This window comes from Wolffia australiana, chromosome 17, assembly GCF_029677425.1.
Source record: "Wolffia australiana isolate 7733 chromosome 17, ASM2967742v1".
In the NCBI taxonomy this organism is placed as follows: domain Eukaryota; kingdom Viridiplantae; phylum Streptophyta; class Magnoliopsida; order Alismatales; family Araceae; genus Wolffia; species Wolffia australiana.
In genome coordinates this window covers 6,850,976-6,865,528 of record NC_135851.1, presented here as the reverse complement: position 1 = coordinate 6,865,528, position 14,553 = coordinate 6,850,976, and the positions used below count along the sequence as shown (strand labels likewise).

The window sequence follows — 14,553 nt, the reverse complement described above, 5'->3', positions numbered from 1 at the left end:
GTATTTCAGCAAGGTGTACAGAAAAAGACTTATTCTCAAGAAAATTTCCAAATCACGGGAGCGGGAGCTGGAGCAGTTGGAAGGAACTTTCCCGGCAGCCAGGAGGGGATATCTTGATTGGATCTCCTTTGTACAATTTTATTTTATCTATTTTCCTGTTCTACTCCGATTAACTATCTTTCATTTGAATCAGAAAAAATTGCTGGATTCACTGTTATAGTTGATGATATAACAAAGTCCAATTCAGATTCGGATGATGCCCTTAGTTTCAAACCAAATATCCCTGTTGTGTCCAATTTCTGTATTGTGGATCCATATAGATGAATCTTTCACCATTATTGTGATTCAAACTAATGTACACACCATGTGTCTAATGGTACAGAGAAAATGTGAACTTCTGGACTAATTGGAGAAAAACTTAATCTTAAGATAAATGGAAGTAAACATGTTTTATTTCTGCCATTTTTATTTTCTGAGATATTTTCATGAAGGTCTTAAAATTTTAATGCACAGATGAGATTTGAGAAGCCAAGAGTAATCATGACGTCTCTATTCAGAATTCCACCCTTGAGTTGTGACATATTCTGGTGACATGACAGCATAAAAGGGAAAAATTACCCACACAAGAGACTGAAATTCTAATAATAAAAAAATCCCCAAATAAAGTCATCAAACACTTCATTAATTCATCCTCTTTGAATAATAACAAAAAAAGAATGTTCTTTCTCGGTGTCATAAATAGAAGAAAAATAAACTCTCTTTAAATAGAAGCTCTACCCATAGACTGACTTTCCATTTCACAAGAAGAAGTTGAATAAGTGCCTCATGTTTCTAAACATGATTGTATATATTCCCATCCAGAATTTTCTTACCTTTGGGCCAGATAATGCCAAATTGGGATATATGCCTATATGTGTATGTCTTTGTGTGAGTATTTAACATCTGTCGTAGAAGATAACTGTATTTCAACATATTTCTTGGATGATTAATAATAACTATCAGGATTTTGAGGGGTTAGTGTTTTCTAAACTTTCTCCGAGAAGCTGATTTAGAAAAAGGAATACAAAATTTTAAAAAGCATTACCCACAGAAGATATGAATAGGCTGATTTAGAAAAATTATCTACATTAACAACCCAGGAAACAAATAAAAAACAAGATTCCAAAAAAATTCACCGTTCATGGAAGTTAACCATTCCAGAAAAGTTCAAACCAATCCATAATATATGACTGCAGTGGATCTCATTTGTGTGCGAAGGCCACCTGATGAGAATAACATTATGCTTGATGATCTAGAGTTTATGTTTTGAGAGAGGGATAAAGAGTGATCAATCACTGTAACTAACATCTTCATTTTCATTTGCATATTTCTTATTCAATGGTATTTATACTGTTGATTAATAACTTTCATAATGGGCTATTGAACACCTTAGTACCTTTTTAACAATGCACTTCATACATAACTTGAGAGTTCAATACGCACTGATATTTGAACAAGCTTACATGCTCACTCTCAATATAAATGACTTGATCATTTTTCAGAGTCAATTCACTTGCTGCAGTGCTAAATGAAAGATTATAAACTTCCGGTCACTAGGCTGTCACGTAGTGATGATTTTTTATTTTATCAACATTATTTTTGTTTTATCTCTTTCACTGGTATTCACATGTTTACTCACATATCATAGTGAGTCGTCTTTGTCGATTGATTGGGCCGTTCAACTTTACTTTTGATATTCTTACAGTCTAGACCTCTTCATTAGTGTAGCTTTGAAGCCTTTCAAATGCACAATGTTCAAAACGTTCAAAGTTTTTCACTGTAAAGATAAGTTTCTATTTAAAAAATGAACTTCCTCCCATTTAATATTTTTATCGTTGATCACTATGATATGGTATCCTTTTTATGCATTCCTATGGCCCAGTTGGTTTTGGTCATTCAATTATATAACCTTCATTTTCCCTGTAATACACTGACTTTGTATATATTGGCCTCTGGGCCCTGAAATAAAAAGTTATCTCATGACTGATTTACTCATTTGGACAAGTGTTACTGCTTCCAACTTGAAATAGTATTCCATTTTATATTGTCTTCAGAGAGTGATTTCTCAAGTTTTTTAATTCGATTATATGTTCTTTCCCGAATTGTTCTCTTTTTTTATATTGCAATTTATTCATGGTGGCCGAAGGATCCCCAGTTGCATAATTTATTGGCAATTTTCAGCTTCATTTTTTAATAAAAATCACTTTATTTTATGGATAAAATATAATTCAATTAACCATATTCACATTTTTCCTTTGAGATAACTGTACAATTTATCAAATAATTAACTTGGTCCCAGAAGTCCAGCAGTCAGAGAATTTTTTTCCCACATTTGTGTCAAGAAAAACCCATTTATACATGCATTAATTTATAAAACCATCCCTTGATATTCAAGACAATACGACGAAGTTGAGATACCATTTCGAATTTCCACCAGTCATCTGCTTTTTCCACTTTTGAGCTAGTAAAATTAGGAATTTAAAAGACAAAGGTCTTCTTTTATCAAATAAATTATCTGTAATATCATTACCAGATAACTTTCAAATTCTGGAATCACTGAAGAACTTGAATGAATCAATCAACATATGACGATGAAATGGATCAGATTAACTTTGGTATATGTATGGAGAGGTTCATATGATTATCATGATTAATGTTGGATGATTAGATGGGACATGGGTGATTGCCAGAGGGTTACCTTTTCAGTGGAAAAAATATAAACTGTAATTTCTTACCGGATAACTGTCAAATTCTGGAATCATAAATGAACCAATATATGATGATGAAATGGGTTAGAGTGACTTTGGTATTTGTATGGAGAGGTCCATATGATTATCATGATTAATATTGGATGATTAGATGGGATATGGGTGATTGCCAGAGGGTTATTTTTAGAAGAAACAGTATAAACTGAAATGCTGACAATATGACTGTCCTAGGATTGAGTGTTCTGAAAATGCACTGAGCTAAATTTGAAAACTGAATAATAAATAGATTTTAATTTACCAGTTCATCTTATCACCCCTGGTACAACTTATCCGAAGAATAATTAGATTCAACGAAACTCTGAAAGCTGTAATTTCAGAAAATTTCTTCCATAAAACTAATGAAGGATGCTAGGTTGCCATCAATTTAATAAATCATTCGATAAATTACCTCAATTTGGCTCAAGTAAATCTTGTCAAAGTGCACCAAGATTTTCAATCCTACCAACCATAAATATTCTGTCCATTTCGATGAATTCTTCAATGTTCATAATTTTTTGCTATGTGCTTCTAGATTCCATTGAAACAGTACACGAACATCCAAAAAAATATAAATGACAATAATTCCTCTTTTTTCTTCTTCCACATGATACGTGAACCAATTCTAAAGTGTTTAGGCTAAAGGGTGTTAGAGCTTTAGAAAACAAATATTAGTGATAATGAAATTTTCCTAGATTCTTTCCAACTCATGAATATAAAATTACGGGCCCCTAGTTTGAGATGATATCTAAATCAGTTCATGCATGTTAAGCTATTTCTGGCATTTGCATTCAGGTATCAAAAAAAGTATGTTAAAACATGCAGAATCAACTATTTTTTTCAAAAAAAAAAAGGGAAGATAACCCAAATATGGTGACCAAGTATAAATGATGGTATAGATGACAACACTAGTTTGGGATGAACAGAGCATGACTGAAAACACTTCCATTCAGTCATCCATTACGATGGCCCTAACATAATACCAATGATCGTTGTAACGAAACGTAAGCCGGACAACTAAAAATTAGAGACATCGAGTGGGGTTTGATGACAGAACAAAATGAGACAGGAAGGAACGAGAGCCGATCAGGGGTTTTGATTCGGCCCTGCGGTCAAGATGGATGACTGATGACAGTTGGCCACGAGTATTGTACCTATTTTCTAGCCAATGACTCGCCTCTGTGCTCACTCCCAGCAATTACCACATACCCTGCTCCAACCTGAAAAATGACAAAAAAAAATAAAATATTAAAATATATAACATATTTCTTCCCTAGTTATTTGATTATGGTGAGTTTTTAGAGCACCTGGCAGTCCCTTAGAACACAGCCTTCCTGCAGCTGAACGTTGCTGCAAATTACAGACCCCTGAACCGTGCAGCCATCCTCGATGTTCACATGGTTCATCACAACCGAGTTAAGGATCTGCGGATCAATCACATCGGTCTTCATTAATCTACGAATAATGATCAGCATGAAGGAAGATGTCGAGATAAATCACCAGTTTACTACCTTCACGTTGGAACCGATCCTGCAGTGGCGACCAATCACTGATCGTTTGACGTTGCACTTATCCCCCAGCTGTGAGCCTTCCGCAATCATGCAATTTTGCCCAATCTAGAAATTACCAGATTTAGACAGATCGAACAGATTTAGACCAAATACATTGATGTGTCACATTGACATTGGTTGACATTGTCGTCATTGACAACCATCCACAGCTTCAGAAAACTTCACTCAATGTCAACGGTTGACGCTTTGACATTTTATATAAATTAGATTTTCAATAAGTTGACAGACAGACCAACCATTTTTAGTACCGTGTCATCATCAACATCAACCGTCAATGATAATCTCATTAACGGTTATGTCATAGTGAAACATCATTAAATTTGTCAATATCATTGTCATTATCGTCATCACAGTCAACAAGGTTTGATGATGTTGACAAGTGCCGAACCTCATTTTGTACCCAATTTGACTCACCATGGTTTTAACCCCAAGTTTTACGGATGGATGAACGATGTTGTTTTGAGCAGAAAATGAATAGCCTGAGATATGGCTGGCATCTCCAATCACCTGCAGGGTAAAATAAAAATTAAAAGAGAATCTAGCATCAATGCTCCTTTTTTCCATTTGAGAAGATAAAGTTCCTACATCGTGGTTTATGTCACCGAATGCTTGGATGGAGTTCAATCGTGCGCAATATTTGTTTTTACTGGCAATATAAGCGCAGCACTTGTGTGTTCTTGGAGTATTAGAACTTGGAAGCTGGTCATGGAAATTAGAGAGAGAACTTGGCAGGTGCTCAGAGACCCAGGATGAAATATTGTCAACGGATGTATTCCCGGACCCACCATCTTCTTCCTGATCGGCTCCTCTTGCCAACACTTCCGACCTCTAATATCAAGCAATAAGGGGAAAAATAATAAATACAAAATATCATATAAATTTTGGAGGATAATAAGGCCGTTGGCATACCAACTGCGACCTGACAAGGTAAGGAAGAACATCTCGCTGGATGCTGTCAAATGAGCTTTTCTGCTCTAATACTTCCTGAAGAACAGACCTGAAATAGAAAAAAATTTAACTCAATCGCATGGAAGCGGCGTGCGGGTTTATTGTACTTTAGTGGGATGAGGAAATCAAGAGAAAATATAACATTTACCTCTTGAATGCGTACAAATGAGCATCCATCAGGTCAACCCGTAATTCCATCTGTTCGGTAAAAATGAGCACATGTCAGGAATATTTCGTGTTCTTTTTTTCAGATAAAACGGATCATGCTGGAACCGCTTAACCAACTTTTTTGATGATTTGGAATCTAACGATCCAAAGAGAAATAAAGCTGCCGAGTAAATGAATGATTATATGCATTGATATCAATAAAATTTACTAAAAAACGTCACTATACCTGGCCTACAGCTCTGATCATGCTTTTATGAACTCGGATATCTTTCTCAATCTCTGGCCCTGTTCAGGTTGAACTGGTAAACAAAAGATGACGCATACATACAGATATACGTATGCATATTTCTTAAAGAACATATACATGTACGTGTAAACTGTACATGCATATGTACCCATACGCATATGTCTATTTTTTTTGAAAGATATACTTATATTTATTCATTTACATATACAAAAACTTAAGGCATTTACAACCACACACATAGGGAATTACGAATTGACTTATCTCACCTGAAGCTACATGGAGCAAGAATTTTCTAGTGGAGTCCAGACCCACAATATTATGTCGACTGTGCTTCTTAGCCTTGTCTTTGCCACCAGAGACTGCGTCTGAAGGTCCACTCACTGGGGAGGAGCATAGTAACGCAGTTACTACTGCGTTGTGTCTCCTATGGGTGGCCGCAACGGCACCAGGGGGCACATCGGTGATAAGATCACCGCTCACAAGCTTGAAAAATATTTAGATATAACAAGTTTTGGTGACAGAATGGAAAATTATGAATATTGTAGCATAGAATCATAAAAATATGTATTCTGACCAGGATATCATCGGCATGTAGGTGTGGCGCCAGAGCTCGCAAAGCCCCTGCCGTACCAGCATCCTCGGGAACAGTAGCAACCTGTTATAAGTACAAAAAAGGAGAATAATTCCCATAATGAGTAACAAAGTGGTCCGAGAATTAATATTAAAAGAATTTTTTAGAGTTCTTTCATGGGCCCAAACGTCAATCTATTGAAAATAAAGTTGTTCGTCAGAAAATTGAGAGTCATTAGATCACTTAGAGGACACCCAACAGGGATCCTGGGACGAGTTTTTTCAAACGTCATGCATCAATAAGACCACAAATGCCAAATACTCATCAACTCATTCCACTTCATAGATGGCACCCTAAAGGAATCGGGGAGGAGGGTTTTTCAAACGCCATGCATCAATTTGATAGAAAAATCTCCGAGAAAGAATTGAAAAGTTGAACTGAGGATGATCTATTATAAAAGTAAATTTTCCTCATTTATCTGCAAGCATCATTCAAAAAAATATTAATAAAGAAAAGTATATCAAAGAAAGGACTTCCCGCATCTCAAGAAAAAGAGAACCAACAAGGCAGCAAAGTCAGGCACAACCAACCGACGAAATTCAGATTTTGAAAATATTCAGATTATTCGGCTAATATCATCAACCATGACCCAAGGGGAATCTCCAGGACAAAAAGCATCAAATATTTGCGCGTTGAGCATCAAGATCTACACAAGACTGAATCTTTCGTAATATCCTCCAGCATTATGAAATTAAGCGACTCCAACCGTAAGACGCATGAAAGAACAGAGCAGCAGAAAAGATTCACAGACCTCAACATTGAGACGATCCGCGTAAGCACTGGATATCCAGCTCCCTATCCGTGTCGCAACCTCAGGATTATCCCCATCAAGGACCTGTACTGAGGAACGATGATGAGAAAACACATCCAAATCTCCACAAATACAAACGCGCAACGCAACAATACAATACTCACCACGAAAATGTCCTTGAGATTACTGTCTTCCAGCAAATCAAGAACATACGAAAGGACGGGACGATCTGCGACCGGCAACAAAGCCTTGGGCAATTCCTGGAAAACGAAAAATCGATTTAGCAATCGTTAATCAACGAAAAATACAATTAGCATGACGATAATTACCTCCGAAACGAGAGGAACGAGGTCTCCGGCTGTGTCGCCGGCAAGAACAACCACTTGGAAATCCATGGCGACTCTCTTTGGGGGCGAACAAGCAGAAAACTTGAGCTGGAAGTGCGCTTAAATACTTCTACTGATTGTGGTATTTATAGATGGTGATATTGATAGTTATACTGATATTGGTATTTATATTAATTTATGGTGGTATTTATACTTTGTTTAGGTATTTATGCTTATACAGCTGGTGGTACTCATATTTATAGCTATAGTTCCGGATCATCCGGGACGTGGACGATGGACGGGATGGGACGGGACAAAGATCGTCTCTTACTACATCCAGATTTTTCGTCCGGGTTTTTGGTCTGACTAGACGAAAACTGTCCTGTCCGCAGGTCTCGGGACGAATTTTCGTCCCGATTTTTGTCGAACCTCGCATGCGGGACGATCTTTTCATCCTGGGATGAAAAAAATGTTATGTCCGCGTCCCTGCACTATATTTATATCGATGGTGGTAGTTGTTTTTACTCCGCTGGTGGTATTTATATTTCTAGTGATGGTGGTAGTTATATTTATATTGCTGATGGTATTTATTTTCTAGTGATGGGGGTAGTCGTATTTGTACTGATTGGGGTGCTTATCTTTATGCTGCTGGTGATATTTATATTTCTAGTGATGGTGGTAGTTATACTTAATAATGGGGGTAGTTATATTTCCGTATGATGGTATTTATTTTTCTAGTGATGGGGGTAGTTATGTTTATACTGATTGGGGTGCTTATCCTTATACTGCTACTGATATTTATATATTTATAGTGATGGTGGTAGTTATATTTCTGCGATGATTGTATTTCTATTTACACTGCTGGTAGTATTTTTATTTCAAGTGATGGTGGTGGTTATAGTTATACTGCTGATGGTATTTATATTTCTAGTGATGGTGGTGATTATAGTTATACTGCTGATGATATTTATATTTCTAGTGATGGTGGTAGTTATGATTTAGACTGCTGATGATATTTATAGTTCTAGTTTTAGTGGTAGTTATATTTCTAGTAATGGTGGTAGTTATGTTTATACTGCTCATGGTATTTATATTTTAATGATGGTGGTATTTATATTTCTAGTAATGGTGGTATTTATATTTCTAGTGATGCTGGTATTTATATTACTAGTGATGGTGGTATTTATATTACTAGTGATGGTGGTATTTATATTTCTAGTGATGGTGGTATTTATATTTCTAATGATGGTGGTAGTTATATTTACACTGATGATGGTATTTATATTTCTAATATTTATAGTGATGGTGATAGTTATATTTCTTGTGATGGTCGTAGCAATATTTGTGAGAAGAGGAGCCCATGTTGGGCTTATGTAAGTGGGCTATTGGCCCACATAGCTCTTTCTATTTCTCTTTCTCTTTTTCTCTCTCCCCCTTAATGTACTCTCTCTTCTCATTTTCTAAACCTAACGGAATTCATGTAGTCATGTCAGCTCTATCGGCGCTCCCTTCTTTCTCTCCTTCTTCTTCTTTCTCTCTCTCTAATCCTCTTCTCCTTCAACAATATTTAACTGGTGGTGGTATTTATTCGAGAGTAAATTGGAGCCGTAGACTTTGAGTGACATTATCAGAGGAATACTGAATAGCCAAAAAGTTAAAGGACATTCAAACCAAGATGAAGTGGTGAAATAAGGAAGGAATCAAGGCTGGAGGATCTGTTTTTTAAAGATAAGTCGTAGATTTACCATGAATAGTGACGTAGGACGACTACGAAGTGTACGACTATGGGATAGATGACGAAGGACAGGACGACAGAATAGATGGGCTGACTAAGAGAAGGTGGACGGCTAAGGATGGAGTGGATATTTGAGGGATAAAACAGCCACAGAAATCACACGGTCGGATTCGGACTTTAAAACTGATGAAAATCTAGTGGTGCAGCTCCGACCCTTATCCAGGACGAGAGTACTGTCTTCCCCCACCGCAACGATGCCAAGCACCGAAATCAATATGACGAATTCGCGTCGCGAAGAAACACTCGAGAAGAAGAGAGAAGAGGTAGAAAATCCAAACCAAATCTAAGTTTGACGGCGGTGGAAACTTCTCGAGAAAATACTGAACGGAGAACACTTCGACACCAGAGAGTTCAGGCATACCTCTGCACCGTAGTGCGTGAAGAGGATGCGGGAAATTCTGATCGTGATGCGGCTGGACGAATCTGGGCGTTGTGAGGCCCACTGGACGATGGGATCTGGACGTTCTGGGCGTTGAATGGCCCTAGTTGAGACTCGGCCTGGTTGCTCAAATGCCGGAGTGCTTGGGCGTGGACGTCGTTGGCGGGACGACTGACGTACGCTACGACAGATCCAACTACGCAGTCAGTTGGCGGGGGGTCAAGGGGGGAGTCGCCCCTTGCGGGGTTCGGGGCAGCGCCCCGAAACCTAAACGGTATGCCCCGCTGTATGAAGCTTCGAGAGCGTTCGAAGAGTGGATGACAGGCACGCAACATCCGGGGCGGGCGGCCAGGGGCGGCCTTGGATGGGCGGCCTGGGCGGCCCTAGCGGTCCTAGCGGCCTTGAGCGGCCTTGGCTGGGGCGGCCTGGGCGGCCCTAGCGGGGCTGCCTGGGCAGCCTTGGGCGGTCTTTGCTGGGGCAGCCTGGGCGGCCCTGGCGAGGCTGCCTGGGCGGCCTTGGGCGGCCTTGGCTGGGGCGGCCTGGGCGGCCTAGGAGAGAGGATGGAAGGCCGACGTCGCGAGGCGGCGGCGGCGGCGACGATGGCTAGGGTTAAGAGGGATATGGGAGGTTGGGCAGTCCTCCAAGAAGAGTTAAACAAAACTCAATTCTTGAAATTATGACTGCCTATTGTTTCTTGAAAACAATGGCCAATATATAGGCCTTTGAGGAAAGAGAAAGTGATGAGAAAGTAAAGACGTGCACCGTGTCATGCCAAAGGGCAGTTGTGGATCTGCCTTTGGCGTCGTGTCATGACGCGTGTAGGGACGTGCGTGGGTGGAGACGTGCTAGTCGACGGTTGCGGCATGTTGACTTTGGTGTTGACTAGGGTTGACCGTGGCGGGTTGACTTCATCGTCGGGTCCATAGCAGGCGTGTTGACTCCGGTTGATCGTGGTGACGCGTTCGACGACGATGTGTTGGCGTCCTCGCCATCAAATAGTAACTGAGAGAGCATGAGTTCACTAGAAACCCTTGTGATAGTCTTGAAGCAGATGTCTATGTGATAGGTAACTACGAAGTCTCACAGTGAAGCATCTCAATCAAATGAGAGAGATCTTATAAGGAATCATTGCGGGGTTTTTTAACATCAAGGTTCTTAATAGACGTGTTGTGAGTGATACTAATTAATTTTTATCATATTACGACATCTAGAAATTTTCATGGAATACATTTTTTCATAACGATATTGATTTTTATGATATTATTTATTTGATTATATGCACAATTTTTAGTATCTTATTTATTTATTTTTTTACGTGAATAAATAAAGGTCTCTGAATTGATTTTTAACAGAAAAAATATAGAAGATATCATGGAGAAATATTGCAAATTATGAGTAATGTAATTTAGAGTTAATAAATCATTTGAATTTATAATTCAAATGACTATTTACAAAGTGAAGCATCTCAGTTTGTTTTATTTCTATATTTTACATGACTGGGCCACAAGGTGAAAAGGCCCATTAAAAATGAATTTCAGCCAAATGGCCCAATACGAAGATTGGTACATATAGAAATTTGGTCCATAATGGAAACATATGTGACCGACAAGCCAATCATACATTCAATATCTCGTTCAATGTACATTAATACACTGTATTCATTATAATGCATTTGTGGTTCTTATAATGAATTCCATGAATATATGATCTGACATATGATGATATCATAACATGGAGGTCGCTAGTATTTAACTATGTGCTCTAAATATTCATATTAAAAAGATATTCGAGAAGGGCATCGAAGTATCAGGATAGAATAGCGCTATCTAGTCTCACTCATATGATGATTATAGATATTTTTGTAGCCATAAGGTTGGACTCGTTAAGAATAAATAGCGGGTACTCTTTAGCAAAAAGACTTTCATGAATGAATCTATACAAATCCCTAAATGGTATTATAGCAAACTGTCAATTAGGTTGATTCACGTCACGGTTTTCTAGGTGGTCCTTAGACCTGAGACACCAAAGATATATTGTGGATGGATAGTTGTACTTTGACTATTAAGTACGAGTTCCTAATCATAAACTTCTAAATAGTCTTACTTCAAATACATCAAGACGTTCATGAAGCCAATTGAGGGGGCAAGATGGGATCAACCACCATCGGTTTAAGAGGAAACAACTCAAGGAAGAAGATATGATGACTTCCTTTGCAAATGTAGTGAATATCAAAGAAGAGTTATGCAAAGATTTCTAGACGCAACAATAATAACTCGAAGGATCGATCGGGGTTTGAAAATTGACCATACCCAAAGTCGTCCTAAGAATGTCAATCAGATTAGGGACCATATGTGTATGGTAATTAATGACAAACTGGTTCCATGACTGAGTCAATACACTCTCCTTTGTATCCTCTAGAGCACAAGGTGTGGCTTGTCACCCAGCTGGTTAGAGATATAACATATAGAATGGGTTAAATTGATATGTCATCAATTATTATATATATACATGATGATAAATTTGATTCATTTGGAAAGCCAATGAAGTTTTATAGGTGATAATAACATAAGAAATATCTATAAATATATCCCAATTGCTATTTTCTAGTACAATAATCTCATGAATATTGCTCTAAGCTCACCATTTTACATATAGAATGGGTTAAATTGATATGTCATCAATATATATATATATATATATATATATATATATATATATATATATATATATATATACACACATGACGATAAATTTGATTCATTTGTAAAGCCAATGAAGTTTATAGGTGATAATAGCATAAGAAATATATATAAATATATCCCAATTTCTATTATCTACTACAGTAATCTCATAAATATTGCTCTAAGCTCACCATTTTACATTTGGGAATTTTTACAGTATACTTGCATGAAAAGATGAACTTCTCTACATAATTCTTGATTTATTTGTTTTAGAGAAAGCCTTAAAAAATCAAGGAGAACTTCTTTAGAATACGGAAGAGAAGTGGTCAAAGGAAGTCCATTGAATGAAGTTCAACATCCTTGGAAATGAAAAAGGGAATCCCTATAAAGAGGGAGGAAGAAGAAGAGATCTTCCTCTAACTCTAATCTCTCTATTCTTATCTCCATCTCTCTCTAATTCTAAATATATCTCAATATTTCTCTCTATCTATTATCCCTTTTATTTATCTCTTAATATGTCTCTGCTTATCAGTTCCCCTATATAACTCTCTTTATCTAACTATCATTTGCCTGTTATTTTCTTTTCTCTCTCTCTCTGGCTCACACTCTTTCCTCTCTCTGTGGTTTTTCTAGGGTTCTACTCTCCTTCCTTGATCTCCGTCTTTTTTTTCCTCTTATCTTTTTCTCTCCCGATCTGTCGTTCTTTCTCTCCGCTCTTCTCCCTCTCCTGCAATTTCTCTCTTCTCTGAAATTTCACTCTCCTCGCTTGGATTCATCTTGATTCCTCTCCTCATTCTCCTTTTCCCTCTCTCTTTGTTTTCCTTTTTTTTTCTCATTCCTTTCTATAGCTCTCTCTTCCTCTCTTTCTCGCTTCCTGTTTTTCTCTCTTCCTCTCTTCCTCTCTACAATTTTGTCCAGCTCTTCCTCTCTTTCTCCAGCTCTCTCTTTCTTTCTCTCTTTCTCTTTCTTTCTTTCTCTCTTTCTCTTTCTATCTTTCTCTCTTTCTCTCTTTCTCTCTTTCTCTCTTTCTCTCTTTCTCTCTTTCTCTTTTTCTCTTTTTCTCTCTTTCTCTCTTTTCTCTCTTTCTCTCTTTCTCTCTTTCTCTCTTTCTCTCTTTCTCTTTTTCTCTCTTTCTCTCTTTCTCTCTTCCTCTCTGCAATTTCGTCCAGCTCTTCCTCTCTCTACAGTCTCGTCCAGATCTTTCTTTCTCCCTTTCTCTCTGCAAATTCGTCCAGTTCTTTCTCTCCCAATCTATTTTTCTTCCCCTTCCTAATCTGTTTTTCTCTCTCTCCCCTGCACTTTCTCCTCTGCAATTTTTCTTCTGATCTATCTGTATCTTCTCTCTTTTTTTTCGTAACTATCCCTTTCTGCTTCATTCTATTTTATGTTATTCTTCTCCTTCGTATCAGAAACTCTATTATTCTAATTTCTCTTACTATTGTTTATCTTCTCTACTCTTCTTATGACTCTTCTTTTTCTGTAGTATCTCTTCTCTCCCCTATAGTTTTCATTCTTATTCCTATTCTTCTTCTGAAATCTATTTTCTTTACTCTATTCCAATCTCTTCTCCTCCCTAAGTTTGTGGAATCCAGTGGCTGCTATTATTCCTCGGCATGTTGGTGATTGAGCTCTCCATCCCTCACTTTAGAATTGTGGACTCCAGTCGCACTTCAAATGTGTAATGTTATGGAATACCTTTATTTTTTATTGAGTGTATTTTTTTAATGAAGGATCAACTTTGGAAAGGATCTTGAGTAGTTGAAGCATGTTGTTCCTTTCTTCTCTTTTGTGAACTCATCCTTCTATCCCTATCCTCAACTTACACCACTTTTTCTCTCTTTTGTCTCTTCTCTCTTTTAATTTATTTATCTTCTTGCATTAGTTGGTATTATCGCACCCTAAAATCCCTGAGGATCAACCTAGAAACCTATATAATCTATAGTTTTTATGTTATAAATAGACAATTTGTGGGTTCAAACACAAAGTGACTTTGGGCCTATCAATAGGGCCACTAGATTTGTTAACTAAACTGATACATGGGCCTGGATGGTCACAACAAATGGTCTATTGAACATTGGAAGATATACTTAAATTTAGGGGTTTTATGAAAAAGATCCACATAGTATAGAAAGGAGAAGGCCCTGAACAAAATTCATGGGGGCCAGAATTGTTTAGGGACCTTCCCCTTCTTCTCCCTTCTGCCTTCTCCCCTTAGCTCCTCTCCATTCTCAATGCAATCAAGACGAAACAAAGCACGAACAGGGCTCATCAAA

General features: G+C 37.7%; 1 protein-coding gene across 1 annotated transcript; it reads right to left on the bottom strand.

Annotated features, from left to right (window-relative positions):
* Window positions 1-3,654: 3,654 nt before the first annotated feature.
* On the bottom strand, window positions 3,655-7,568 carry LOC144714493 (transferases/nucleotidyltransferase). The gene is made up of 13 exons (XM_078589247.1): window positions 7,429-7,568; window positions 7,264-7,359; window positions 7,100-7,183; window positions 6,292-6,372; window positions 5,984-6,200; window positions 5,697-5,755; window positions 5,451-5,500; window positions 5,264-5,351; window positions 4,940-5,182; window positions 4,769-4,861; window positions 4,295-4,399; window positions 4,091-4,207; window positions 3,655-4,003 (listed from the first exon to the last, which is right to left on the bottom strand). Exons 1-13 carry the CDS (start codon window positions 7,492-7,494, stop codon window positions 3,938-3,940), a joined length of 1,365 nt encoding a protein of 454 aa, XP_078445373.1. The 5' UTR covers window positions 7,495-7,568; the 3' UTR covers window positions 3,655-3,937.
* Between the last annotated feature and the right edge of the window lie 6,985 nt (window positions 7,569-14,553).

Bases quoted from the DNA above. Each gene is read 5' to 3' on its own strand.
- LOC144714493 (XM_078589247.1), bottom strand. From the start codon at position 7,494: ATGGATTTCCAAGTGGTTGTTCTTGCCGGCGACACAGCCGGAGACCTC. The intron at 6,201-6,291 runs GTCAGAATACAT...ATATTTTTCAAG, and splicing joins TACATGCCGATGATATCCTG to CTTGTGAGCGGTGATCTTAT. The intron at 4,208-4,294 runs GTAGTAAACTGG...ATTGATCCGCAG, and splicing joins GGATCGGTTCCAACGTGAAG to ATCCTTAACTCGGTTGTGAT.